The following is a 27,990-nucleotide window of genomic DNA, read 5'->3' on the forward strand; positions in this document are numbered from 1 at the left end:
CTTTGAGGACCTTGAGGGGTGTAGTTTTTAGAATGGTCTCACTTTTGGGTATTTTCTGTCATATTTTCTGTCAAAGTCACTTCAAATGTAATGTGATCCCTAAAAAAATTATTTTGTAAATTTTGTTGAAAAATTAGAAATCGCTGGTCAACTTTTAAACCTTCTAACTTCTTAACAACAAAAAAATATGTTTCAAAAATTGTGCTGATGTAAAGTAGACATGTGGGAAATGTTATTTCTTAACTATTTTGTGTGACATAACTCTGATTTAAGGGCATAAAAATTGAAATTTTGAAAATGATTCAATTTTCAAACTGTTTTATTCTTTTTATAAAAATAAATGCAAGTCACATACAGTAAAAGAAATGTTACTACTATCATGAAGTACAATACATCACGAAAAAAAAACAGTCTCAGAATCAGTGGGATCCGTAGTAGCTTTCCAGAGTTATGACCTCATAAATTGACAGTGGTCAGAATTGTAAAATTTGTCCTTGTCATGAAGGTGAAAACAGGTTTGGCAGCTCAAGGGTTTAATTTTCTTAAACTGGACAAACTCTTTAAAAGTAAGTGCGGTATTATCTAGCGTTACTGAAAATCCAATTATTTTGAAAAGATTTCTTTCTGCTATCGCAACACAATCCATGTACTCATGTTTGAAGACGATGATTGACAGTGTACTCTCTTTAGCTAATATTTTCATCTTATAGATGATGACACAGTCCCTGGCAAATCTACGCTGTTTACTTACATGCTGCCAAGTGACAATGCTGGAACAAACTTTATGATCTACGTGTGTTCCATCATAAGGTCAGTGCAAATTAATATAAATTGAGATCCCTTTCCTTCAAGTCTTTAAGGACTGAACAGATTTAGGATCCACTCATGATGAGGATCGCTGTTGTGTTTTTAATGCTGGCTGTAAGCAGCTGCAGTGATGCTCTTGGTGTAGTTGGAGCAGGTGGCAATCTCGGAGACCTTGGAGGAATCGGTGGTAAATACACTAAACTAAAATGAAGTTCAGTTTTATTATAAGATGTAATATTACAGAATATTGTTCAGCTGTGTCCTTCCTTGTGCCTTCATATTTCCTCTGCTTTTCATTGCAGATCTGCCAAATCCTGTAGATCTATTGAATATCTGTCTAATAAAGGCTCTGACGGTTCAGTATCATAATTTTATAACAATTCGGTTTTATGTGGGAAATACTTTTATTATTTTATCGTATGTTACATATTTGTGCTCAATTAGCTACCGTGTTTATTTGTCATATTATTAAAATAAGTAACTGAAACTATGATAAACTTTAAACTATGCAAATACTGACTATAGAATTATATTATCTTATATGTTAGTGAAAGGACATGTGCTTTATGAATGTCAGAGGTAGGTACTAGGGTTGAGCGAAACGGATCGGTCATTTTCATAAATCTGCGACTTTTAGGCAAAGTCGGGTTTCATGAAACCCGAACCGATCCTACAGTGGGATCGGCCATGCGGTACACGATCAGAGCGCCAAAGTCGCGTTTCATATGATGCTGTCACCGCCGTTTTTCATCCAATGAAGGAGGACGCAGAGTGTGGGCAGCGTGATGACATAGGTCTCGGTCCCCACCATCTTTGAGAAGGGCATGGCAGTGATTGGCTTGCTGTCTGTGGCGTCACAGGGGGTATAAAGGGGCGTTCCCGCCGACCGCCATCTTACTTCTGCCGATCTGAGCATAGGGAGAGGTGTTGCTGCAGTTAGTCAGAAGCAGGGACAGAGTTAGGGAGGAAATATAAACCCCCAAACCGCTTGTGCTGGAGCGATTTTCACTGTCCCACACCACCTTTTTGTGCAGGGACAGTGGAGGTCGTATTTTAGTGCAGCAGCTGCATAGCTGTGTGCACGGTGCTGTGCAAACCAACTGCTTTTTTAAAAGCAAAATTCCTGATGCTCCTTTCTGCACAGTTACCTATCTTGTTTATTTGTCCACATTTTTGTGTTAAGCAGTCCTTTTTATTGCTGCCATACTTGTCCTGAGCTCATTGTAGGGAGCTTGTTTTTTTTTTTTAAATAATAATTCCAGCCACTTTCTGGCACGTTCATAGTGTTGTGTTATACCACTGGGCCAGAGTTGTGCTTCAGTGTCTCCCCCCCCCCCCCCCCCAAAAAAAAGGGAGATCAAAATTCGCACACAGTGTATATTCTGCTGTACTGCTAGTGTGTCGTATATATCAGGCAGCCACTTTCTGCCACGTTCATAGTTTACTGTTATACCACTGGGCCAGAGTTGTGGTTCTGTGTCTCCCCCCCCCCAAAAAAGAGGGAGATTAAAATTCGCACACAGTGTATATTCTGCTGTACTGCTAGTGTGTCGTATATATCAGGCAGCCACTTTCTGCCACGTTCATAGTTTACTGTTATACCACTGGGCCAGAGTTGTGGTTCTGTGTCTCCCCCCCCCAAAAAAAAGGGAGATTAAAATTCGCACACAGTGTATATTCTGCTGTACTGCTAGTGTGTCGTATATATCAGGCAGCCACTTTCTGCCACGTTCATAGTTTACTGTTATACCACTGGGCCAGAGTTGTGGTTCTGTGTCTCCCCCCAAAAAAATGGAGATTCAAATACTCACACAGTGTATATTCAGCTGTACTGCTAGTGCGTCGTATATCAGGCAGACACTTTCTTCCACGTTCATAGTGTTGTGTTATCCCACAGGGCAAGAGTTAGGGTTCAGTGTCTCCCCCCCAAAAATGGAGATTCAAATTCTCACACAGTGTATATTCAGCTGTACTGCTAGTGCGTCGTATATCAGGCAGACACTTTCTTCCACGTTCATAGTGTCCACAGGGCCAGAGTTGGGGTTCTGTGTCTCCCCCCAAAAGCAAGTCATCTTTCAGGCAAGCTACGTGTCAGCAGGGGAGGGTGGGGCAAAAGAATGTGAAATCCATGATTGGTTAATTTAAATGAAGGTTAGATCATCAACATTTTTGGTAGCCAGACGTGTCCTTTTTTCGGTCAGTATTGAACCAGCAGCACTGAACACTCTTTCTGAAAGCACACTGACAGCAGGGCAATCGAGGTTCTGTAATCCATATTCTGGCAATTCAGGCCAGGTGTCTAGTTTAGATGCCCAGTAATCAAAGGGGAATGACCTGAGAGGGAGAACATCGATAAGGGCGGAAAAGTAGTTTGTAACCATACTGCACAAATGCTGTCTCCTGTCACTTTGAATCGATGCAGCTGTCCCTGTCGTGTCAGCGGTCATTGCGAAATCATTCCACAACCTTGTTGTAAAACCCCTCTGTCCAATGCCACTTCGGATTTCTGCACCTCTAGCACCTCTGCCATGTTGCCCCCTGCAGCTCGTGTGAGAACCATCACCGGCGCTGTGTGCTGGAAATGCCTGAACCAAACGGTCTACAAGAGTTGCTTGTTTGGTAGCCAATATTTGACCTAGGTTCTCATGTGGCATGATATTTTGCAGTTTTCCTTTATATCTTGTATCCAGGAGGCAGGCCAACCGGTTGTCGTCATCGGTCATCATTTTAAAAATGCGAGGGTCCCTTTTTAGGATACGCAAGGCATACTCAGCCATGTGGGCCAATGTTTCAGGTGTGAATTAACTGTTTCTGCTGGGTTGAGGCCCACTTTCTTGCAAATCAACATCACAAGTGTCCCGCAATAAACCTGTACCAGACCTTGCAATGCCACCAGTTTCTATTGCCACCTGAGAATCACCCTCCTCCCATACATATTCATCCCCATCATCCTCCTCCTCATCCTCTTCGTCCGCCAATTCATCCTGTACAGTTCCCTGAGCAGACAATGGCTGACTGTCATCAAGGCTTCCCTCCTCCTCGGCTGCAGACGCCTGCTCCTTAATGTGCGTCAAACGTTGCATCAGCAGACGCATAAGTGGGATGTTAATGCTTATGATGGCGTCGACCACTGCACACCAGACAACTCCATGGCTGCCATCCAAGTGCCTGCCCGTGTATCCTCCCACAAATTTATAACAGCACGCCTCTGTTCGCACAGCCTCTGAATCATGTGCAGTGTGGAGTTCCACCTTGTTGCAACGTCGATTATTAGGCGGTGCTGGGGAAGATTCAGCGATCGCTGATGGTTCAGCATACGGCTGGAGTGTATGGGCACCCGGCAGATGTGCGAGCAAAGTCTTCGCATCTTCAGGAGCAGGGCTGGTAACTTTGGATAATTTTTGAGGAACCCCTGCACCACCTGGTTAAAGGTGTGAGCCAGGCAAGGTATGTGTTTCAGTTCTGAAAGGGCTATGGCAGCCATAAAATTCCTTCCGTTATCACTGAATACCTTGCCTGCCTCAAGATGTACACTGCCCAGCCATGACTGAGTTTGTTGCTGCAAGTACTCCACCAGTACTTCCGCGGTGTGTCTGTTGTCGCCCAAACACTTCATTTGCAACACAACCTGCTGACGCTTACTGTTATGATACGGTGGTCTAGGAGCAACATGGAACGAGCTCTAAAGGAAGTGGTAACTGTACTGACCGCAGTCCCTAAGCTCAACACAACACTAGAAGTAGCTGAGGAATGCTCCTAACTCTCCCTAGGCATCTCGTCACAGCCTAAGAGCTAACTACCCCTAAAGATAGAAGCAGGAAAGCTATCTTGCCTCAGAGAAAATCCCCAAAGGATAGATCAGCCCCCCACAAATGACTGTGAGTGGAGAGGGAAAAGATATACACAGAATGAAACCAGGATGAGCACAGGAGGCCAGTCTAGCTAAATAGATAGGACAGGATGGAATACTGTGCGGTCAGTATAAAACACTACAAAAATCCACACAGAGTTTACAAAAAATCTCCACACCTGACTAAAGGTGTGGAGGGTAAATCTGCTTCCCAGAGCTTCCAGCAAGACAGAATTAATTCATACTGATAAGCTGGACAAACATAGAAAGCACAGAATGGATAAGTCCACAATCTATGGACAGAAAAGAGCAAGCAAAAACTTAGCTTTGCTGAACTGGTCAGGATAACAGGGAAATCCAAAGAGATGTGAATCCAACCAGGAACCATTTACAAGTGGCACTGGCTGAAGAAAGAGCCAGGCCTAAATAGCCGAGCAGAAGAGATGATAAGTGGAGGCAGCTGATGACAGCTAACTCCAAGGAGCAGCCATACCACTTGAAACCACAAGAGGGAGCCCAAGAGCAGAACTCACAAAAGTGCCACTTATAACCACCGGAGGGAGCACAAGAGTGGAATTCACAACAGCTTACCACTAGCTGTTCGATGATGGGACACCCCGTGTGCAACACTGGCAGCTGTGGATGGAATGGCAGGGCGACTGCGCTCTGTGCACGAGCTTTCGCTTCTGGAGGAGGAGGAGGAGTTGCGAACGCCGTATGCCAACTTTTTCCTGAGACTGTGGGATAGGCTGAACTGTCGCACTATGGCTGCCCCCTGTGGACCCTGCATCCTGCACATTAACCCAGTGTGCCGTGATGGACACGTAACGTCCCTGGCCATGCCTACTGGTCCATGCATCTGTTGTGAGGTGTACCTTTCCACTGACTGACTGCCTCAAGGCATGGACAATGCGGTCTTTGACATGCTGGTGGAGGGCTGGGATGGCTTTTCTCGCAAAGAAATGTCGACTGGGTAGGTCATAGCGTGGTACTGCGTGGGCCATCAGGTCTTTGAAAGCTTCGCTTTCAACCAAACGGTAGAGCATCATCTGTAATGAGATTAGTATAGCAATGTGGGCATTCAAATCCTGTGTACGCGAATGAGAGGATGAGTACTTTCTTTTCCTAACGAGAGTCTCTTGTAGGGTGAGCTGGACTGGAGAGCTGCAAATGGCGGAACTAGCGGTGGTGGTGGTGGTGGACATGGCGGATTGAGAGAGAGTTTGTTATGGTATTCTTGTTGTTGCCCAACATAGAGTTTTCCTACCAATAACCTTGTGATTCCCTGACTGCTTTGGCCTTACGACGATACCTCCACATTTGCTGCTGGTGGTGTCCTAACCGGTGGGCTTACAGTGAGGGAAGCAATGTAGCATTGCTGACTACCTTCACTCCGAGCAGGTGAACCAACGGTACAGGACGTTTCGTAGTTAGTCCAGGCTTGCAAGTGCATGGTGGTTAAATGTCTAAGCATGCACGTTGTATTTAAATTTTGAAGATTCTTCTCTCTGCTAAAGGTCTTGGAGCATTTCTTACAGATAACTTTTGACTGATCATTCTGATCTTGGTGAAAAAATTGCTACGCTACACTCTTCCTACTATCGAAAACCTTTTCAGGCATTGTGCGCTGTGCTACTTTCACCGAATGACCACGCTCTCCTAACACTGTTTTTGTTTTTCGCAAACATTTTTGGCCTGATACGGGCCTGCCAGATGACAGTGGATGCAATGTAGATGGCTGAGGCGGATCATCCTCCTCCGCTTCTGAGCTAGTGGCAGAGGCACCCTCTTCCCCCAATGGCTGCCAATCTGGGTCAACAACTGGGTCATCTATCACCTCCTCCTCAATGTCATGTGCACCTTCCTCAGTGTCACCGTGTAAGGTGCTATAGCGTTCGGGACAGGGCACCATAGTCTCATCAGGGTCACATTCTGGCTCAGTACACTGCGAGGGCAATGTAGTGATCTGAGTCAATGGAACAGCATTATAATCTAGCTGTCGCTGTGCATCAGTGCACTCCATGTCCTATTCTTCTTGTAATTGGCAGTGTACAATTTCCCTTTCGAACCCAGGCACGGTATGTGTAAAGAGCTTCATGGAGTAACCTATAGTGTCGCCTGCTGCATCCTTCACTTTTGGTTTGGGAGAAGGACACAAGGAAACGTCTTTTTCCTGACCGGGAGCATCCACTGACGACTGGCTGCTCTTACATTTAGAACTTTGGGAAGAGTAGGCGAAAGAGCTAGAGGGTGAGTCAGCAAGGAAAGACAACACTTTTTCCTGCTTCTCCGGCTTTAAAAGCTGTTTTCCTACTCCCAGGTAAGGGAACCTTCGAGGCCTTGTGTAGCCAGACGATGACGCAGGCTGAACACCTCCAGCCTTAGGTGCTACTGTGCTTTTGCCACTACCACGAGATGCAACACCACCAGCACCATCAGTACCAGCTGGCAACCCCCGCCCACGGCCTCTTCCACCAGACTTCCTCATTTTTGGGGGGGAGACACTGAACCACAACTCATATTACACCGTCGTAATATGAGGGGCCCTGTGCCAGTACTGCCGCCCATGAGAGAGTGTCCCCCCCCCCAGATTGAACTGTGCTCTACCACTTGCAATACTACCTCTCCTAGCTCCACCACTGTGTAGTCTGTGCGGGTAAAACCTGAAATGGCACTGCCAATACGAATTATTTGAAATGATAGATGATAGTTGAAATATACAGGGGCCCTGGACTCCATTTAATACTTTGCGCCTACTACCACTGTCTTTATTATTTGGGCGTAATAACGGTGTCTGCTGCTGCATCTTTTTTTTCCTTCACTGAACAAAGCTGAACTTCAACTGTTGTCCCGTTTCAAATATTAACCCTAGAACGCATACGTGGGGCCTCGCAGGCCTGCCAGGTTACTTGTTTTCTATTTTCGGTAAAAGTACTTTAGTTAGAATTTTAAAAATCTAGGTAATCCTCAGGTATATAGTTGTTAGTAATTTCCAGTTATTCATATACTTTTATGTTACAGACATTTCGGTATAACAATCTTTTTTTGGGACAACCCCTTATTCACGCACCTGGGGCCTTTTAGGCCTGTACTAGGTTTACATGTGATACTCAGTCTTTTTGTCTGTATTATTGCTGGGGAAGAACTTTTAAGACTCTGCTATTGCTGGGAAGAGTGTGGATTCTGCATGACAACATGGTCATGTGATTTACTGTGGCAAAGAAGCTGATGCTCCAGTCCAGAAAGACCAATGTTCCGACATAGTAAAAACACTTGCTCTACCAATTTTCAATTCAGGAAAAAATATTACAATGGATAATTACTTTACCAATTTTGAAATGGCCAACTTTTTGCTTCAAAAGCAACTTACACTTGTTGGTACTATGAGGCCAAACCGCCGCGAAATTCCTCCAATCATGAAGCACAATGCACAGCGAACAATCTACGAGAGTGTATTCAGTTTCTGCAATCAAGCAACAATGGTATCTTATAAAGCCAAGAAAGAAAAATCCGTGATATTACTGAGTACAATGCATCATGATGGAAGTATTGACACCAATGACAGGGAAAAAAAACCTGAAATCATACTGCATTATAATAAGACAAAAGGAGGTGTCGACAAGATGGACGAAATGATTGGAGAGTATTCATGCAAAAGGCAGACTAAACGTTGGCCTGTTGCCCTTTTTTCCAATATCCTTGATGTGTCAGCCCTCAATAGCTACATTGTTTATTGTCAAACTAATCCAGAATTCCATGCCAACAGGAAAAACAAGAGATGTCTATTTTTGACAGAACTTTGTTATGAACTTTTGATGCATACTATGATGGAGAGAAGCAGCATGATATGCTTATCAAGGCAAATTACAGAGGCAATGATCCAATGTGGAATACGCTTTCTGGAACATCCAGAGCAAAGAGAAAAAAAAAGAAAGCGCTGCTATATTTGTCCAGCAAAGAAGGAAAGAAAATCGGAGCGTTTCTGTTCTACTTGCAGACAAAATGTATGCAAGGAACATTCAGCCGAAAAAATAATATGCCAGAATTGTCGGGGGAATATGTAAAGTTACAAATAAATATTCCTGCACCAAGTTTGCTACAACCAAAAAATGTTTTCATAACAAAATTGCATATAGAATGCCTATATTTGGCGTGCCCGTTTACTTACTTTTTTGTTGTTTTATGCACATAATTATGTTTTGAAATATACACATCTTATGCTGTGTTCCCAGTAGCGCTGGGGTTTGTCAGAAGGGGATCCATAATGGATCTGACCTCCTGGTAACTCCAGCTCCATTACGGATCCCCTCCTGGTGGACCCCAGCGCTAGTTGGAATGCATCCTTACCTTGCAATTGTAAAATAAATTTTGAAAAGTATTTTTATTTCAGTTATTCCATGTTATTTGCACACAGGCCTAAAAGGCCCCAAGTACGTGAATATGGGGTAGTCCCAAAAAAAGGTTGTTATACCGAAATGCCTATAACATAAAAATATATGAACAACTGGAAATTACTAACAACTATATACCTGAGGAATACCTAGAGTTTCAAAATTCTAACTAAAGTAATTTTACAGAAAATAGAAAACAAGTAACCTGGCAGGCCTGCGAGGTCCCAGGTATGCGTCCACCAGCCTTAGCTGGGGTCACCAGGAGGTCAGATCCATTACGGAATCCCATCCTGGCGGACCCCTGCACTAGTGGGAATGCATCCTTACTTTGCAATAAACTTTGAAAATTATTTTTATTTGAGTTATTCCATGATAATTGTAAACAGGCCTAAAAAGCCCCAGGTGCGTGAATGTGTAGATTTCTATGGGCATGCGTTCTAGGGTTAAACTGCATTTGCCCTACTTGTTGGGTTGGGGCCTACTAACGGTGTCTGCCGCTCCTTGGTGTTCTCCTGGTTTATTTTTCTTGCGCTTCAATCTTCAGGCTTTTGTTTAAATATTTTTTATATTAAACTGCATTTGGCCTACTTGTTGGGTTGGACATAGTAACATTGTCTGCTGCCGCCTCTTGTTTTCCTCTACTAAACAAAGCTGAGCTTGAAGCTTCAGGCTTTCGGCCTGTAACAACAATATGAAACTACATTTGGCCTAGTTCTTGGTTTGGGCCTAGTAACATTGTCTGCTGCTGCCTCTTGTTTTCCTCTACTACACAAAGCTGAGCTTCAATCTTCAGGCTTTCGGCCTATATTTAGAATATGAAACTGCATTTGGCATACTTGTTTGGTTGGGCCTACTAACGGTGTCTGCCGCTGATTGTTGTTCTCCTCCACTGAACAAACCAATGCTGCCTGTTTACTCCTGTTACCAATTTTTAACAGCTTTTAGCCTACTTTTTTTTATTTTGGGCCTATATCTGTGTTTCCTCCTCATTCCTGCCCATTGCCCAGCCACTGCTAGATGAGTCTGCTGGTACATTGACACAGACCACTACATTCCCCTTGCACTCTACACAGCCTGAATCTGACCCTGCTGAAACTCAGGTTCCCCTTCCCGCATACTACACCACCTTACATGGGGACAAAGAGGAAGGTGCAGATGAAAGTGCAGGTTCCTTCAACAGGTGGGGGGAGGAATACTCGTTGGCGACGTCACTGGCACAGGGCCCCTCATAGTACGTAAAAGTGTCTCTGCCGGTGGGAGGCGCCCCCGCCGTCAATCACAACGCCGTACTTTGAGGGGCCCTGTGCCAGTGGCAATGCGAACGAGTGTGCCCCCCTGCTTGCTCAGGATCACAGCACTTGCAAAGATGAAATACTTACCTCTCCCTGCTCCACCGCCGTGACGTATTCCACATTTCCTGGGCCCAAGAAAAAATTGAGCCAGCCCTCCCCCCCACAACTTTAACCAAATGACCCCCAATTTTCAATACCTAACTATTATTATAAGGTTAATTAAGATTGACAAGCTTAAGTAACAAGAATTGATGATTTTGACATTAGAATGGGCTCTGTAGGTGTTTTTCTGTCCTCCACTCACTGCCGACTTTTATTCCCCATTGACTTGCATTGGGTTTCGTGTTTCAGTCGGCCCCCCGACTTTTCGCAATGATCGGCCGATTTCACCCGACCCGACTCGATCCTGAAAAAGTAAAAGTCGCTCAACCCTAGTAGGTACTATACAGGGAAAATACAGAAATGTCAAATTTAATGTTGTTTATATTTTTCTGGTAATTTCTATAACATGTATCCCACTGACATGAACCTTTCATTTTAAGGGCTCGCTCACACGGCCATGGATTCTCTCATGCAAGAGAGTAGGGGACGATTATGCAAATGACACTCGAGTTTCAGTGCATTGTGCGCCCATTCTATGGCATGAATAAGCAATTTTTCCATCTTCTCCATTGCCGGCGTCCATGGCAATCTGACAGCACTCGGATGACATTCGATTGCAGTCCAATGTTTCACATGCATCTATAGACGTGGGTGTGTACGATCCGATTCTCAGATGCACTCGCAGCATGCTGCAAATGTTTTGAGATCTGCACTGCCTCATAGTATAACATTGGGCCAAGTTCAACCCGATAAAACATTACACTGCAATGTGAGTGAGACATAAATACAATTGTAATATAATTTCTACTTTTGGTGGATTCTACAATTTTTTGTAGGTTAATTCACACTGTAATAGATTAATTAATTGTTTAATAGTAACGATGCAAAGGCTACACTTGATTACTAATTTATTTTATTTTTATTCTTTAATAGAATTCCCAGTTACTTCTTTTAAGATTGGCAATAATAATCTGCAAGCATGATATTCTACTGGCAAGTATAAGCATTCAATATATACATATATGTCACGGTCGTGCGGGCCAGGGTACTCGGTAGCCAGGCAGGCAGTCTATCAGGGATGTAACAGTGGCGATCACCCAGCACCGTGGCCCTGACCGGACAAGTGAAAGGGAATATTTAGAGGGAATAATAGTTTATGGTTTTGATGTGACGCCAGCTGAGGTGTCTGGCAAGGGATGGCCAGTGCTGCATGTGGGGTCTCCAGGGGATAGATGGTAGAGCAGCAAGGTAGATCACTCCCCTCAGCAGGAGCGGGCCGCTGGGGTGATAATGGGGGTTGTAGTGAGCAGTGCAGCAGAAAGAAGCAAGGAGGTGAAATAATCCAGTCTTTACCTTTACTTAAAATGGATGGCAAGTTGAATCCAAGGGTACTGGTCACCAGGTGCAGTGTCCGGCCAGCCTGGAAGCACCTGGAGTCCACTCCACTTAATGGGTAGAAAAAGCCTTCCTATCCATGCCTGTCTGTAGATTTCAATGGCTCAAACCCTGGGAACTCTGTCTCCCCGTGAGTCTTCCTCCCTTTCCTTCCTCACACTCCAATGCTCTCTCTCTTTTACTCCTCCCCCAGCCAGAAGAGGCAGTCACCCTCAAAACTAGGTGCATGTGCTCCCCCGTCCAGTCAAGGATCAGGCTTGTGTGTGGATGTGTGGTTTACTTAGTGTAGGGAGCTCCATTTACTTCCAGACATGATACCACCACCAGTTAGGGAGGCGATACCATTGTGACGACCAGACCGCAGGGGCACCACATATACATATATGTGTGAGTCACAGGGACAATGCTCTAACACTATCATTGTTGCATTAGGGTTGTGCTCACATCTCAAAGGAAAGAGTAAAAGAATACTGGGTTGTCATTATTTGCATTTGTGGGAATACATTTCTGACTTTCTGCAGAAATATTGTCAGCAAATACTTTGCAATATATGCAATATTGTCCTCCCTACTTTGCAATAATACAGTAGTAATGGTTTCCCTCTTTGACAGCAAAAGTCGGTACTGTGAACTCATAAGAATTTGTTGTGCTGCCATAAAAAGTATGTTAGAAAAAATAGGAGCCCTGCTCAACAGGACTGGATTTTCCTTGTTTTTTTTTCAAAAGAAAACATAGTGCTACAAAAAAAAAATTTACATGGTGGACTTCATGTCATTAACTAACTAAAGGAATTGTCCAAGATTTTCAAAACGTTTCCTAACATCAGAAAAGGGACTCCTTAAAAGGAATCTGTTACCAGGATTTCACACCCCAAACTATTTGTATAAACATGTCTTTCAAAGACAAGTCCAGCAATACCTTTACATGGTCAGTAAATTAATATACAAATAAGACTGAAGAGCTGTGTTCGATCTGAAGCCTTTGTCACTCCAGCTCTATTCCCCACCCAGTGCCACCCCCTTCTGCTTGACCGAAAGCTCCGCTGCCTGAAGACACACCATATAGACATTGTCCGTTTAAGAAGGATGCGACGCAGGAAGGGGAAAGGAACAACAGTGACAGACTTCAGATCTACATGTCTTTTCAGCATCTTTTGCATATACAGTACAGACCAAAGTTTGGACACACCTCATTTAAAGATTTTTCTGTATTTTCATGACTATGAAAATTGCACATTCAAACTGAAGGCATCAAAACTATGAATTAACACATGTGGAATTATATACTTTTTTTTTTAAATTCGTTTATTTATTAATCACAAATAAAATACAGTATAAATGTTTGTCTTTGTTATCGACTTGCACGGTTACATTCACAAGAAAGAAAAAGACATCAGAGCATACATATACCAATCATTTGTATGTATATAAAGAAGACATATATATAAAATTATGAAACTGTCAGTATACAAAGTTCCTAAACTACAACCGAACTAAACCTAACTAGACTAAGCCTCCAAAGCTACTACTACTTCGCCTTATTACAGTAACATTATACTCTCTATTGCGCAATATCTGCAGAACAAAAGGTCAAATACACTGTATCCTTATCAATTGGTTAGATCACAAAGTGAGATGGGAGGCATTCCACCTATCCCAGATTTTATTGAACTTACCCGGGCAACCCCTATTCTGGTAAAGTGTGCGTTCATATGGGACAATTGTGTTCACCAGCTCAACCCAGGACCTAAGCGTGGGGGGTGACCTTCCCATCCACCGCAGCGCTAACATCTTTCGTGCCAAGAATAATACTTCACGTAAAAAAATCCCAACATAATGTTCCCAAGCCTCCTCATCCCAAACTCCAAACAGACAAACCAGAGGTTCAAGAGGAACCGGGATTGATAGTAGTGAGGTCAATAACGACGTTACCTCCCTCCAATATTGAAAAATAATTGGGCACTGCCATATCATGTGTATGAAGTCAGCATCTGGTGAGTGGCAACGCAGACATTCCGACGTCGAGTATCGACCCATCCGAAAGAGTCTCACTGGGGTCAAATATGACTGATGAATTATATATAACTGGGTCATCTTGTTATTAATTGACGGGGATACTTTAAGGGGAGAGTCAAGAACGTCCTCCCATATTTCATTCTGCATATCGGAGATAAGTCCCTCCCACTTACTCTTAACCAAGTCTATGGCCGAATTCGACCCCATTGATAACAGATATGTGTATATGGATGAAATAAGACCCTGAGGTCCCTGTGATTTAAGAATGCCTATCAGTGGCAAAGACGAGATGTTGCGATTTGCTCCCACATTTCTAATATATGACTGAATAGCTGTTCTAAGTTGCAGATAGCGAAAAAACTGAGATCTTGAAAAAGCATATTTAGCCTGCAGCTGTTCAAAAGACATAAAGACCCCCTGATCGTATAAATCCCCGTGGAATTATATACTTAACAAAAAAACTCTTGGCATTCTCTTGATGAGCTTCCAGAGGTAGTTATCAGAAATGGTTTTCACTTCACAGGTGTGCCCTGTCAGGTTTAATAAATGGGATTCCTTGCCTTATAAATGGTGTTGGGACTATCAGTTGTGTTGTGCAGAAATCTGATGGATACACAGCTGATAGTTCTACTGAATAGGCTGTAAGAATATGTATTATGGCAAGAAAAAAGCAGCTAAATAAAGAAAAACGAGTGGCCATCATTACTTTAAGAAATGAAGGTCAGTCAGTCCGAAAAATTGGGAAAACTTTGAAAGTGTCCCCAAGTGCAGTGGCAAAAACCATCAAGCACTACAAAGAAACTGGCTCACATGAGGACCGCCCCAGGAAAGGAAGACCAATAGTCACCTCTGCTTCTGAGGATAAGTTTATCCGAGTCACCAGCCTCAGAAATCACAGGTTAATAGCAGCTCAGATTGGAGACCAGGTCAATGCCACACAGAGTTACAGCAGCAGACACATCTCTACAACAACTGTTAAGAAGAGACTTTGTGCAGCAGGCCTTCATGGTAAAATAGCTGCTAGGAAACCACTGCTAAGGACAGGCAACAAGCAGAAGAGACTTGTTTGGGCTAAAGAACACAAGGAATGGATATTAGACCAGTGGAAATCTGTGCTTTGGTCTGATGAGTCCAAATTTGAGATCTTTGGTTCCAACCACCGTGTCTTAGTGCGACGCAGAAAAGGTGAACGGATGGACTCTACATGCCTGGTTCCCACTGTGAAGCATGGAGGAAGAGGTGTGATGGTGTGGGGATGCTTTGCTGGTGACATTGTTGGGGATTTATTCAAAATTGAAGGCATACTGAACCAGTATGGCTACCACAGCATCTTGCAGCGGCATGCTATTCAATCCGGTTTGCGTTTAGTTGGACTATCATTTATTTTTCAACAGAACAATGACCCGAAACACACCTCCAGGCTGTGTAAGGGTTATTTGACCAAGAAGGAGAGTGATGGGGTGCTACGCCAGATGACCTGGCCTCCACAGTCACCAGACCTGAACTCAATCGAGATGGTTTGGGGTGAGCTGGACCACAAAGTGAAGGCAAAAGGGCCAACAAGTGCTAAGCATCTCTGGGAACTCCTTCAAGATTGTTGGAAGACCATTCCCGGTGACTACCTCTTGAAGCTCATCAAGAGAATGCCAAGAGTGTGCAAAGCAGTCATCAAAGCAAAAGGTGGCTACTTTGAAGAACCTAGAATATAAAACATCATTTCAGTTGTTTCACACTTTTTTGTTAAGTATATAATACCACATGTGTTAATTCATAGTTTTGATGCCCTCAGTGTGAATGTCCAATTTTCATAGTCATCAAAATACAGAAAATCTTTAAATGAGAAGGTGTGTCCAAACTTTTGGCCTGTACTGTATGTTCAAATGCTAATTTATCAGGAATGATGTAACAGACATGTAATGTAAAGGTATGGCTGGACTTGTCTGTGAAAGAGTTTCTTACATATGTTTGGGGTCTGGTGTGAAATCTTGCTGACAGATTCCTTTTAAAAGAAAGCATACAAAAGAGAAGAATTAATGTCTCCTACCATTTTTCATAATTTCAAACAAAAAAAATCTAGATGTGAAAAAAATCATTAAATGAGTAATCCCTTGATCAAAGTAGATTGTAATAAATACAATTAAGTTTCACAATGTGAAGTAAAACATTTCCTTGTCTGTTAAAAATAATGTTTTACCTCACAGAAAAAAGTCTTACCTCTCAGAAAGAAGCAGCTGCGATCCTGTGCTGTAATGTCTGTATACTCTCTTACTTCCTCCCCTGCCCAGGAGCTGTGGTATGATCAGACCATGTCCCTGTACAGTCAGACATGGCCATTACACAGTACACAGCAGGGGTAAATTTATAAGATTATCTCAGAACAGGAACAATATTTAACACATCCAATTGTGGAAAGTATTTTTATTTGAAGATCTATTAATTAAAATCTACTTTGTTTGTTGGAAAACCCCTTTAAATTAGAATATAATAATAATATCAACAATTTTGTTCAGTCCAAGTACTACTAATAGAAATAATATTTCTTGCAATCTTTAACTTGTGTTACAGCAAGAACTGAATAATGAACAGATTGATAACCTGAATGATGAAAATTGGAAAGCTCTTTATCAGGAATTAGAAGACGTTTTGGTAAATTATTCTGCAATAAAGAACTGCGATAAATTATATATTCACAACTTTTCAAAACTTCTAATTTTTTTTTATATTTCCTAGACCAATTTTTTAATGTAATGCATTATTTCTATAACATCCTTACACTATAAACATACATGTTTTTATGAACACTTTACAGAAAGAAATTACTTGTACAGTTTCTGATGTCCTCGGCATTGATGCATTGGTAAATATATCTTTTTATTCAAATATTTGCTATTTACATAGTCAGTAAAATAAAGATTGTACTTTCATCATTTGAAGTTGAAATTGATGGAAGAGATGTACAGACAGAAGTACATCATTTAATAGCTGCATTATTAAACGAGATGTCCGGTTCTTTCTTAAAGAGAACCTGTCACCTGAATTTGGCGTGACCGGTTTTCGGTCATATGGGCGGAGTTTTCAGGTGTTTGATTCACCCTTTCCTTACCCGCTGGCTGCATGCTGGCCGCAATATTGGATTGAAGTTCATTCTCTGTCCTCCGTAGTACACGCCTGCGCAAGGCAAGATTAATTAATTAGAGGGAACACTTGCTGTCAATGTGCCAAAAATCAAATCTAGAGATTTACACTCTAAGTTATGGTGTAAATCATAGTAAATTTATTGGACAGGATATGACAACACTTTTTAGAAAACTTCTACGACAAAAAAATTCTAACTTATTTGTACAGTGGAGAGGAGCAATCAGAGGAAAAGTATAGTAGAAACACATCACCACTTCTGTATTTATCACCCACTCCTGGTTTTGGCTTACAAATACTGAAGTAAAATACTTCCCCAAAATACTGAACGTGTGAATGTGGCCTGACAAATATACGGTAATACAGATGCATTTTATGGCTTAGACTACAAGTTTCAGTTTTGCTGTGTATGTAAATGAGTGTCCATTAATTGACTCACTGCAAACTAACATATTGGAAATGTTTAGGAACGAAAATTTTAAAAATCTATTTAGTTTTAAAAAAAGGTCATAATTTTTTATCTATGCAGTATTTATCTACAACAAGAAAATCCCTTTAAAAATTTGGACCAACTGATAATTTTTTGGCAAAAAAAAGCTAACACAAAAATGCAATTTCCAAATCCACCGATCCCATGCCACAAAATATGAATATGCAAATTGCCTCTTCTGAGAAAAAGAGGACTTAAATCTATAGCACTACCTGTTGGAAGTAGCCATCCTACAAGTCACAATCAACTCTTTAATGAGTCGTGCAATATGACATAGGATAAAAGCCAAATCAGTATCTCAATTCGCAGACACGGTGTTTCGGGCTGTTGGCCCTCATCAGTGCAAAGCATGAGAACTAATTTGGCTAGGTGAGAGGCTCTGGACTGGGGTCTAAGGGGTATCGTTTCTCCTTATGGAGAGTGACAAAATATGAATGAAATGGATCTAATCCTTATAATTTTCTGCAAATCAAACAAAGCTATTAAATAATAATTTGATTTTAGGAAAATCTTGCAGAGCCTGTTGCAATTACAGTTTCCAAAATTGTTGAGATCTTACGTCCTATATTGGTAAGTCATTACATAATATATAAATTATGCGAGCACATATATTTATAACACTGCTCTGATCATCACTAGTATTTGTTGTAGTTTTTAGAAATAAAGAAAAAGCATAATTTATTTGCCAGTAAGTTCTTGAAATAAGCTACATGAAGATAACCTTGACAGTCTGCCAGTCACCAAACCGTGCAGGACCTTAGTCAGACAGGTGGGTCCGTGGCGGCTTCTCCCCGCTCACTGCCCTAGAGTGACAGCTCTCCAAAATGAATGTACAGGTAGAGACCTGTTAATCCAAGACAGTGGATGTAGAGAGCATGCAGGGGACTTATCTGTTCGACTAGTCTCCAAAATAGCTGGGTCCACAGAGTTTTTTGAAGTACATTTCCACTAAAATGCTGCAGAGTTAAAGAGTCAAACATATCTGAGTGAGGTCATACAGAAAGTGCCTGATGCATGCTGCCCACGGATCAGGCAGCATTTATCAGCTATCAGGTTCTCTTTAAATAATGCACCATATTTTATCTCTTTTTCTCTGCCAGTATAAACACAAAAATTGAGCTTGGATTAAGTTGGTATACATGCAGCACATAAACGTATGTTCACATTGGCCATAAAGCGTACAAAACTTACAAGAAACAAAATGATCAAAAACCCTGCTGTAACTAAATACGTAAAACGCAAAAGTGCATTAAAATAACTTAGGGTTCTTAGTAATACAGTTTTTGATCAAAAATATCATAAAAGCCATTCCACCGCGACAAGATGACTCTGATTGGGAGGTCCTACCCTGTCTAATATTAAAAACCTAACAATGTGTCAAAGCTGACCTCAGTGTGTGAATAAGGGCAGACAAAAGGACCAGGTCCCAACCAGTGGATACCAGTCTAGGGAAGCTTTTACATGTAATTTCATGCTCAGGAAAGGGAGCCACGCCTCGGATTGCACAGAATGCAAGAATACAAAAAAAACAGAAAGATTGAGCTTGGATTAAGTTGGTATACAGTACAGACCAAAAGTTTGAACACACCTTCTCATTTAAAGATTTTTCTGTATTTTCATGACTATGACAATTGTACATTCACACTGAAGGCATCAAAACTAAGAATTAACACATGTGGAATTATATACTTAACAAAAAAGTATGAAACAACTGAAAACATGTCTTATTTTCTAGGTTCTTCAAAGTAGCCACCTTTTGCTTTGATGACTGCTTTGCACACTCTTGGCATTCTCTTGATGAGCTTCAAGAGGTAGTCACTGGAAATGGTTTTCATTTCACAGGTGTGCCCTGTCAGGTGTAATAAGTGGGATTTCTTGCCTTATAAATGGGGTTGGGACCATCAGTTGTGTTGTGCAGATGTCTAGTGGATACACAGCTGATAGTCCTACTGAATCGACTGTTAGAATTTGTATTATGGCAAGAAAAAAGCAGCTGAGTAAATAAAATCGAGTGGCCATCATTACTTTAAGAAATGAAGGTAGGTCAGTCAGTTCGAAAAATTGGGAAAACTTTGAAAGTGTCCGCAAGTGCAGTGGCAAAAACCATCAAGCGCTACAAAGAAACTGGCTCACATGAGGACCGCACCAGGAAAGGAAGACCAAGAGTCAGCTCTGCTTCTGAGGATAAGTTTATCCGAGTCACCAGCCTCAGAAATCGCAGGTTAACCGCAGCTCAGATAGAGACCAGGTCAATGCCACACAGAGTTCTAGCAGCAGACACATCTCTACAACAACTGTTAAGAGGAGACTTTATGCAGCAGACCTTCATGGTAAAATAGTTGCTAGGAAACCACTGCTAAGGACAGGCAACAAGCGAAAGAGACTTGTTTGGGCTAAAGAACACAATGGACATTAGACCAGTGGAAATCTGTGCTTTGGTCTGATGAGTCTAAATTTGAGATCTTTGGTTCCAACCACTGTGTCTTTGTGCAATGCAGAAAAGGTGAACAGATGAACTCTACATGCCTGGTTCCCGCCGTGAAGCATGGAGGAGGAGGTGTGATGGTGTGCGGGAGCTTTGCTGGTGACACTGTTGGGGATCTATTCAAAATTGAAGGCATACTGAACCAGCATGGCTACCACAGCATCTTGCAGCGGCATGCTATTCAATCCGGTTTGCGTTTAATTGGACCATCATTTATTTTTCAACAGGACAATGACCCGAAACACACCTCCAGGCTGTGTAAGGGTTATTTGACCAAGAAGGAGAGTGATGGGGTGCTATGCTAGATGACCTGGCCTCCACAGTCACCAGACCTGAACCCAATCAAGATGGTTTGGGGTGAGCTGGACTGCAGAGTGAAGGCAAAAGGGCCAACAAGTTCTAAGTATCTCTGGGAACTCCTTCAAGATTGTTGGATAGATGGATAGATACATAGAAGTCCTGTAGAATATATAAATTCACAAGCCTCCCTACATGTGGCACTAAAGGATGATTAGCTTTGTTTAACCTAATAAATAAATAAACAACATGGGTAGCCCCTCCTATTTTTGATAACCAGCAATGGTAAACCAGACAGCTGTGGACTTATATTATCAGGCTGGGAAGGTCTCTGGTTATTGGGCTCTTCCCAGTTTAAAAATACAAGCCTCTTCCAGATTGCCCTGGTGGAGAGCAATCGAGGTAATGGTAGTTGTGGTTGATGTCATCTGTGATTAATCAAAAATCAAAGCTGGCATTAGACCCTGGGATTAGTAATGACTATTGATGAGCGAATATACTCGTTACTCAAGATTTCTCGAGCATGCTCAGGGGTCCTCCGAGTATTTTTTTAGTGCTCGGAGATTTAGTTTTTCTTGCCACAGCTGAATCATTTACATCTGTTAGCCAGCATAAGTACATGTGGGGGTTTCCTGGTTGCTAGGGAATCCTCACATGTACTTATGGTGGCTAACAGATGTAAATCATTCAGCTGCGGCAAGAAAAACTAATTCTCCGAGCACAGTTGTCGGTGGAGTGTCTTGTGGGTGTCGGGGAGTGTTTTTTCATATAAAGTATTTTTTTGTGTGGGGGGTTTTATTTTAAATTACTGGGTTAGTAATGGGGGTGTCTGATGGACACCTTTCCATTAACCCCTTCATGATCTTGGGATTTTTCGTTTTTCCGTGTTCGTTTTTCACTCCCCTCCTTCCCAGAGCCATAACTTTTTTATTTTTCCGTCAATTTGGCCATGTGAGAGCTTATTTTTTGCGGGACGAGTTGTACTTTTGAACGACATCATTGGTTTTAGCATTTCGTGTACTAGAAAACGGGAAAAAAATTCCAAGTGCGGTGAAATTGCAAAAAAAGTGCAATCCCACACTTGTTTTTTGTTTGGCTTTTTTGCTAGGTTCACTAAATGCTAAAACTGACCTGCCATTATGATTCTCCAGGTCAGTACGAGTTCATAAAGGCGCAGATGATTGGCCTCGGGGAGACCAAAACATCCAACACCGCGGAGACACCATCACGTGTTTCTCAACGCAGTGATTCCAGAACACTGCCCCCATCCCTTATGGGAAATATGCAGATGCATGTAAAGAAGCTGCGGAGACACCATCACGTGTTTCTCGACGCAAGCAGTGAATAGCCAGACCTTTCCCCGGGAAGGAACAACCACGGGAAGGGCATCCTGAAACAGCTGTCTGTGGATGGATACCATGCTTGGCATAGGTGGCTTTCCTTCATAGGATGCTGCCCTTCCCGTGGTTGTTCCTTCCCGGGGAAAGGCCTGGCTATTCACTGCTTGCGTCGAGAAACACGTGATGGTGTCTCCGCAGCTTCTTTACATGCATCTGCATATTTCCCATAAGGGATGGGGGCAGTGTTCTGGAATCACTGCGTTGAGAAACACGTGATGGTGTCTCCGCGGTGTTGGATGTTTTGGTCTCCCCGAGGCCAATCATCTCTGCCTTTATAGCCTTTTTACTAGGCACTGCTCCTAATAGCCAGATTCCTACTCCACACTGACGAGGGGCAAAAACCCTGAAACAGCTGTCTGTGGATGGATACCATGCTTGGCATAGGTGGCTTTCCTTCATAGGATGCTGCCCTTCCCGTGGTTGTTCCTTCCCGGGGAAAGGCCTGGCTATTCACTGCTTGCGTCGAGAAACACGTGATGGTGTCTCCGCAGCTTCTTTACATGCATCTGCATATTTCCCATAAGGGATGGGGGCAGTGTTCTGGAATCACTGCGTTGAGAAACACGTGATGGTGTCTCCGCGGTGTTGGATGTTTTGGTCTCCCCGAGGCCAATCATCTGTGCCTTTATAGCCTTTTTACTAGGCACTGCTCCTAATAGCCAGATTCCTACTCCACACTGATGAGGGGCAAAAACCCTGAAACAGCTGTCTGTGGATGGATACCATGCTTGGCATAGGTGGCATTCCTTCATAGGATGCTGCCCTTCCCGTGGTTGTTCCTTCCCGGGGAAAGGCCTGGCTATTCACTGCTTGCGTCGAGAAACACGTGATGGTGTCTCCGCAGCTTCTTTACATGCATCTGCATATTTCCCATAAGGGATGGGGGCAGTGTTCTGGAATCACTGCGTTGAGAAACACGTGATGGTGTCTCCGCGGTGTTGGATGTTTTGGTCTCCCCGAGGCCAATCATCTGTGCCTTTATAGCCTTTTTACTAGGCACTGCTCCTAATAGCCAGATTCCTACTCCACACTGATGAGGGGCAAAAACCCTGAAACAGCTGTCTGTGGATGGATACCATGCTTGGCATAGGTGGCATTCCTTCATAGGATGCTGCCCTTCCCGTAGTTGTTCCTTCCCGGGGAAAGGCCTGGCTATTCACTGCTTGCGTCGAGAAACACGTGATGGTGTCTCCGCAGCTTCTTTACATGCATCTGCATATTTCCCATAAGGGATGGGGGCAGTGTTCTGGAATCACTGGGTTGAGAAACACGTGATGGTGTCTCCGCGGTGTTGGATGTTTTGGTCTCCCCGAGGCCAATCATCTGTGCCTTTATAGCCTTTTTACTAGGCACTGCTCCTAATAGCCAGATTCCTACTCCACACTGATGAGGGGCAAAAACCCTGAAACAGCTGTCTGTGGATGGATACCATGCTTGGCATAGGTGGCTTTCCTTCATAGGATGCTGCCCTTCCCGTGGTTGTTCCTTCCCGGGGAAAGGCCTGGCTATTCACTGCTTGAGTACGAGTTCATAGACTCCTAAGATGACTAGGTTATTTGTTATCTAAGTGGTGAAAAAAAATTCCAAACTTTGCTAAAAAAAAAAAAATTGCGCCATTTTCCAATACTCATAGCGTCTCCATTTTTCGTGATCTGGGGTCGGTTGAGGGCTTATTTTTTGCATGCTGAGCTGACGTTTTTAATGATAGCATTTTGGTGCAGATACGTTCTTTTGATCGCCCGTTATTGCATTTTAATGCAATGTCGCGGCGACCTAAAAAACGTAATTCTGGCATTTCGAATTTTTTTCTCGCTACGCCGTTTAGCGATCAGGTTAATGCTTTTTTTTAGTTGATAGATCGGGCGATTCTGAGCGCGGTGATACCAAATATGTGTAGATTTGATTTTTTTTATTGATTTATTTTGATTGGGGCGAAAGGGGGGCGATTTAAACTTTTATATTTTTTTATTTTTTTCACATTTTTTTTAACTTTTTTTTTTTTACTTTTGCCATGCTTCAATAGCCTCCATGTGAGGCTAGAAGCAGGCACAGCACGATCGTCTCTGCTACATAGCAGCGATCTGCTGATCGCTGCTATGTAGCAGAAATGGAGGTGTGCTGTGAGCGCCGACCACAGGGTGGTCAGTAACCATAGAGGTCTCTAGGACCTTTATGGTTACCATCCTGATGCATCGCCGACCCCCGATCATGTGACGGGGTCGGCGATGACATCATTTCCGGCCGCCCGGCCGTATGCGGTAGTTAAATGCCGCTGTCTGCGTTTGACAGCTGCATTTAACTAGTTAATAGGTGCGGGCAGATCGCGATTCTGCCCGCGCCTATTACGGGCACATGTCAGCTGTTCAAAACAGCTGACATGTCCCGGCTTTGATGCGGGCTCACCGCCGGAGCCCACATCAAAGCGGGGCTTCTGACCTCGGACGTACTATCCCGTCCGAAGTCAGAAAGGGGTTAATAACCCTAGAGCTTGATGCCAGCTGTGATTTTTGACAAATCACAGCTATCATCAACACCTTCTCAGCAAAATAATAATCAGCTCACAGCTGTCTGCTTTACCTTTGCTGGTTATCAAAAATAGGGGGGCCCTCACATCATTCTTTAAAATTGTTTGTTTATTTATTAGGTAAAACAAAGCTAAAAACCCTTCTATTCTTAGGGTTCTGGCTGTGAATTTACTGCATTTGAATGATGAAATTTCTTGGTTTCTTTGAGATGTGTGCATAAAAATCGGACAGCATACGCATGATCTCTGTGCAATCTGATTTCTTTTTCTCACCATAGACTTACATTGGTGAGTCTCATCCGATTACAGTTGAGGAAAAACTCGCAGATAAACACTGACTCATTTAATAACATTGGTAAAAGTGCAATGCAATTTGTTTATCACATTGTACTTGCCGATTTTATACACAAGTAGGAGTGAGGCCTTAACCTGTATACAGCCAGCTATTCTCTCTGTGGAAAGTTGAGCAAGCCTATCAGAAATGAAGGACCACAGCACCCAGCTAAATGCTTTAATTGATCTTTTTAGCAATTGTTGGTGATTACATAGTCCACCTTCGATCAAAACTTCTGTCATATAGTTATGTGAAGTTTTGTTCTTTTAGTTAACCCCTTCACGACTTTGATGTATAGGTACATCTAAGTTCATGTCCTTTCATTCGATACGAGCTCCAGGAAAAGAGTAACAGCCCCACTCTAAAAGGTTCTTTGTTTTTATAAATTAGTGCTCAAATTTATTTATAGTACACCACAAAGAAAAAGATAAGTGACACACACCACCACAGTCGGCTCCAACCTGCTACAAGGAATAGCCTCAGCTGGGGCATCTGTTTTCTATACCTCTGCTGCAGCCCCTTGGCCGTTCTTTTCTTAGGCATGAGTGAGGTTTGATAAAGACCCGGATCCGGGTCGAAATGTTACCGCATTCTCGTGTCACTTATCTTTTTCTGGGGTGTACTGTAAATAAATTTGAACACTAATTTGCAAAAGCAAAGAACCTTTTTGAGTGCGACTGTTACTCTTTTCCTGTTATGTTATCTGGACTCTGTCCAGGTTCAGCCTGCACCTAATATCCCAACAGAGTGCGCGTCATTCATTTTTTCATTTCAATACGAGCTCTGACGCTGAGCTTGTGTAAGCAGGTTGCGGGATGCAGTGACGCAAAGGAGGCAGAGTAAGGGTTAACAAATTTAACAATTTAATTGATAGGGTAGATGAACTCCTTGCAGGGAGGCAGTTGATTAAATGGTTAAAAGCAAGTGCAGAATAATAACAGTCCAATTATCAAACTAATCATGTCCTTTATGTTCCTCCACTGCAGATGATCCCGTGGGGGGTGTAGCACCGGCAATGGCTGGGGAGATGCCCACAGATGAGGTCCCTCAAACGATGATCCGTCTTCTGGCGGCAACTGGCGGTCTCTGGTTTTACCCGTTGAGCCCCTAGTCCATGAGCCTGTGCAGCCAAAGCAAACAGGGCTGCAGCAATTTGGGGTTCCACACGGGCTGATGTTTAATAGATGGCAGAGAGCGCCACAAGCTACTGTCCTTTATCCGGCCCTCTCTTCTGCGCACGTGCACGGTACTCGCAGTCACTGGGCACAAGGCGCTTGCAGTCCGGTCTTCCTTCTTACATCTTTTCTTGTACATGACACCTGATCTTATCAGCTGTCATGTGCCTCTAACAGCAGCGGGTGGATCCGAGATGTTAACCGCTTAAATGCTGCTATCAATCTCTGACAGCGATATTTAGCATGCGCCGGGCAGAAGCACTTCATGAGACATGGTGATTGGCTCCCCTGTCATGTGATTGCGAGGTGCCGATGTGTTATCATAAGACCTGGGGGTCTACAAAAGACCCCCATGCCTGTGAATGCAAATCTCCTACGGTCGGCGTTCATAGGAGATCATGATTTATGCTACACATAAAAGGCCTTCAATTCAAGGAGACTATTGAAGAAAGTAAAAAGTTTTTAAAATATCTAAAAAATTAAAAAAGACAAAAGTTCAAATCACCCTTTTGCCCTATTCAAAATAAAACAATTTAAAAAAATTTAAAATACTCATATTTGCATTGCCATGTTCAGAAATGTCCTATATATCAAAATATAAAGTAAACTACTTCCATCGGTAAATGGCGTAACGAGAATACTATAGAAAAGCCAGAATTTAATTTTTTTGACCTCTGCAACATTGCAGTAAAATGCAATAACAGACGATCAAGATGTGGCATCTACCCCAAAATGGTATCAATTAAATTTCAGCTAAGGGTGCAAAAAATATTGAATCACCTGGCCCAAGATCTTCATAAATGGAAACGCATCCTTTAATTGAAATAAACACTCCCATACCCTTGTTTACCCATTTCAGATGAAAATAATATTTACTTTTACACCGATAATACCTTAATGCCCATGTCCCGTGACGATCCGAATGCTTTGGTGAGTGGTGAAATCAGTGATGTGAAAGCTCATCATGCCAGCCGGAACAAACAGAGCTGAGCGTGAGAACGCAGCTGTCTGGGACCAGTGGTGACTAGCTAACTGAAAAAAAAAATTGTCTTTATCAATTACTTATGAGAGTTTTTCTGATTATTGTTTTGGCATCATTTCACATCTTTGTAATTTTTTCTTTTGACATGTAGGAGAAGTCTGGACTCGATAAACCAGCTTTCAGCGCACTCTGCGGATTGGTATGAAGTGAAATTAATTTCTCTATATCATTTTACTTTTGCAATAGTGACCACAACAAATAACTTGCTACACAAAGAGGGGAGGCCCCTTTTCATCCCATCGGTCCACTTGACGTGCGATTACAGGGAGGTGGTACATTGTCATAGCAGCCAGGGTTACCCAAATGCAAAGCTTTATACAAGAGCACAGGATAAAACACTGAAATATAAAAGTATAGTATTGTCATAAATATAAAATGCCACAAAGTAATATATTTTAAATAAATAAGTAATGAAAAAAAGCAAAAAAAAAATTACCATAAGGGCGCAGTCAGACGGCCGAATAAATCGGACCGAGAACGGAGCACAATGCACGTACTATCCGGCGGCTCTCCTGAACTGAGCGTGATAGCTGCATAGAAATAAACGCTGTTGCGCTCGGGTCGAGAAAGCCGCCAGCCAGTCCATGCATTGGGTTCTGATCTTGGTCTGATTTATATGGCCATCTGACTGCATCCTAATGGTATTGCCATGTCTTTAAAAGTCCGAACTATTTAAATAGACAACAAAAAAATAGAATAAAAACCTATAAAAAATTGCATTTATCAAAGTTGTACCAATAGCTCACCTCTTAAAGAACAAAAGACACGAACAATTGCATAGCTCAATCAATATTTTGCTCAGTACTAAGCCATTAACCCCCATTCTGACCTGGCATATTTTTGGAGTTTTTCTATACATGCAATTTAAAGAGCTGATTTTTTTTTTTTACTTCGGGTATTCAGATAATGTTTTATTCTTTTTTTTTCGTGATATGGGGGAAGCCTAAGTTCTGTTCTTTTCATACTATTTTTTAGTATAGGAAATATGTGTCTCTTTTTCACATTATTTCACATCTTTTGCTTTTCTTCTGCCACAAAGGACCTCTAAAATAAATGTTAACATATTTATTCCTTTCTGTAACATTTATTTTAACATATCTGCGTGTTTTTCTTTAGGGTTGGGGCTAATGACAACCATTTGGATTGACAGCGACTTTTCTTTTCATTCATTTGTTTTGTTCCTGTGATATATTTATTTACTTTTCATTTATTTCACATTACATGCCCTCACTTTCCTGTCTCCAGACTAGAAGGTG

At 42.5% G+C, this 27,990-nt stretch overlaps 1 protein-coding gene across 1 annotated transcript in view; it reads left to right on the top strand.

Annotated features, from left to right (window-relative positions):
- The first annotated feature begins 862 nt into the window (after positions 1-862).
- Positions 863-27,990, top strand: part of LOC138675621 (ranaspumin-like) — a 130,419-nt gene continuing 103,291 nt past the window's right edge. The window contains exons 1-7 of the mRNA XM_069764009.1: positions 863-994; positions 1,110-1,162; positions 11,376-11,435; positions 16,418-16,498; positions 16,662-16,709; positions 17,982-18,047; positions 26,826-26,873. Of these exons, the coding sequence (XP_069620110.1) occupies positions 886-994; positions 1,110-1,162; positions 11,376-11,435; positions 16,418-16,498; positions 16,662-16,709; positions 17,982-18,047; positions 26,826-26,873 (465 nt within the window). The 5' untranslated portion in view covers positions 863-885. The remainder of the gene's footprint in view (positions 995-1,109; positions 1,163-11,375; positions 11,436-16,417; positions 16,499-16,661; positions 16,710-17,981; positions 18,048-26,825; positions 26,874-27,990) is intronic.

Source organism: Ranitomeya imitator, chromosome 4 (assembly GCF_032444005.1).
Source record: "Ranitomeya imitator isolate aRanImi1 chromosome 4, aRanImi1.pri, whole genome shotgun sequence".
Taxonomy (NCBI): Eukaryota; Metazoa; Chordata; class Amphibia; order Anura; family Dendrobatidae; genus Ranitomeya; species Ranitomeya imitator.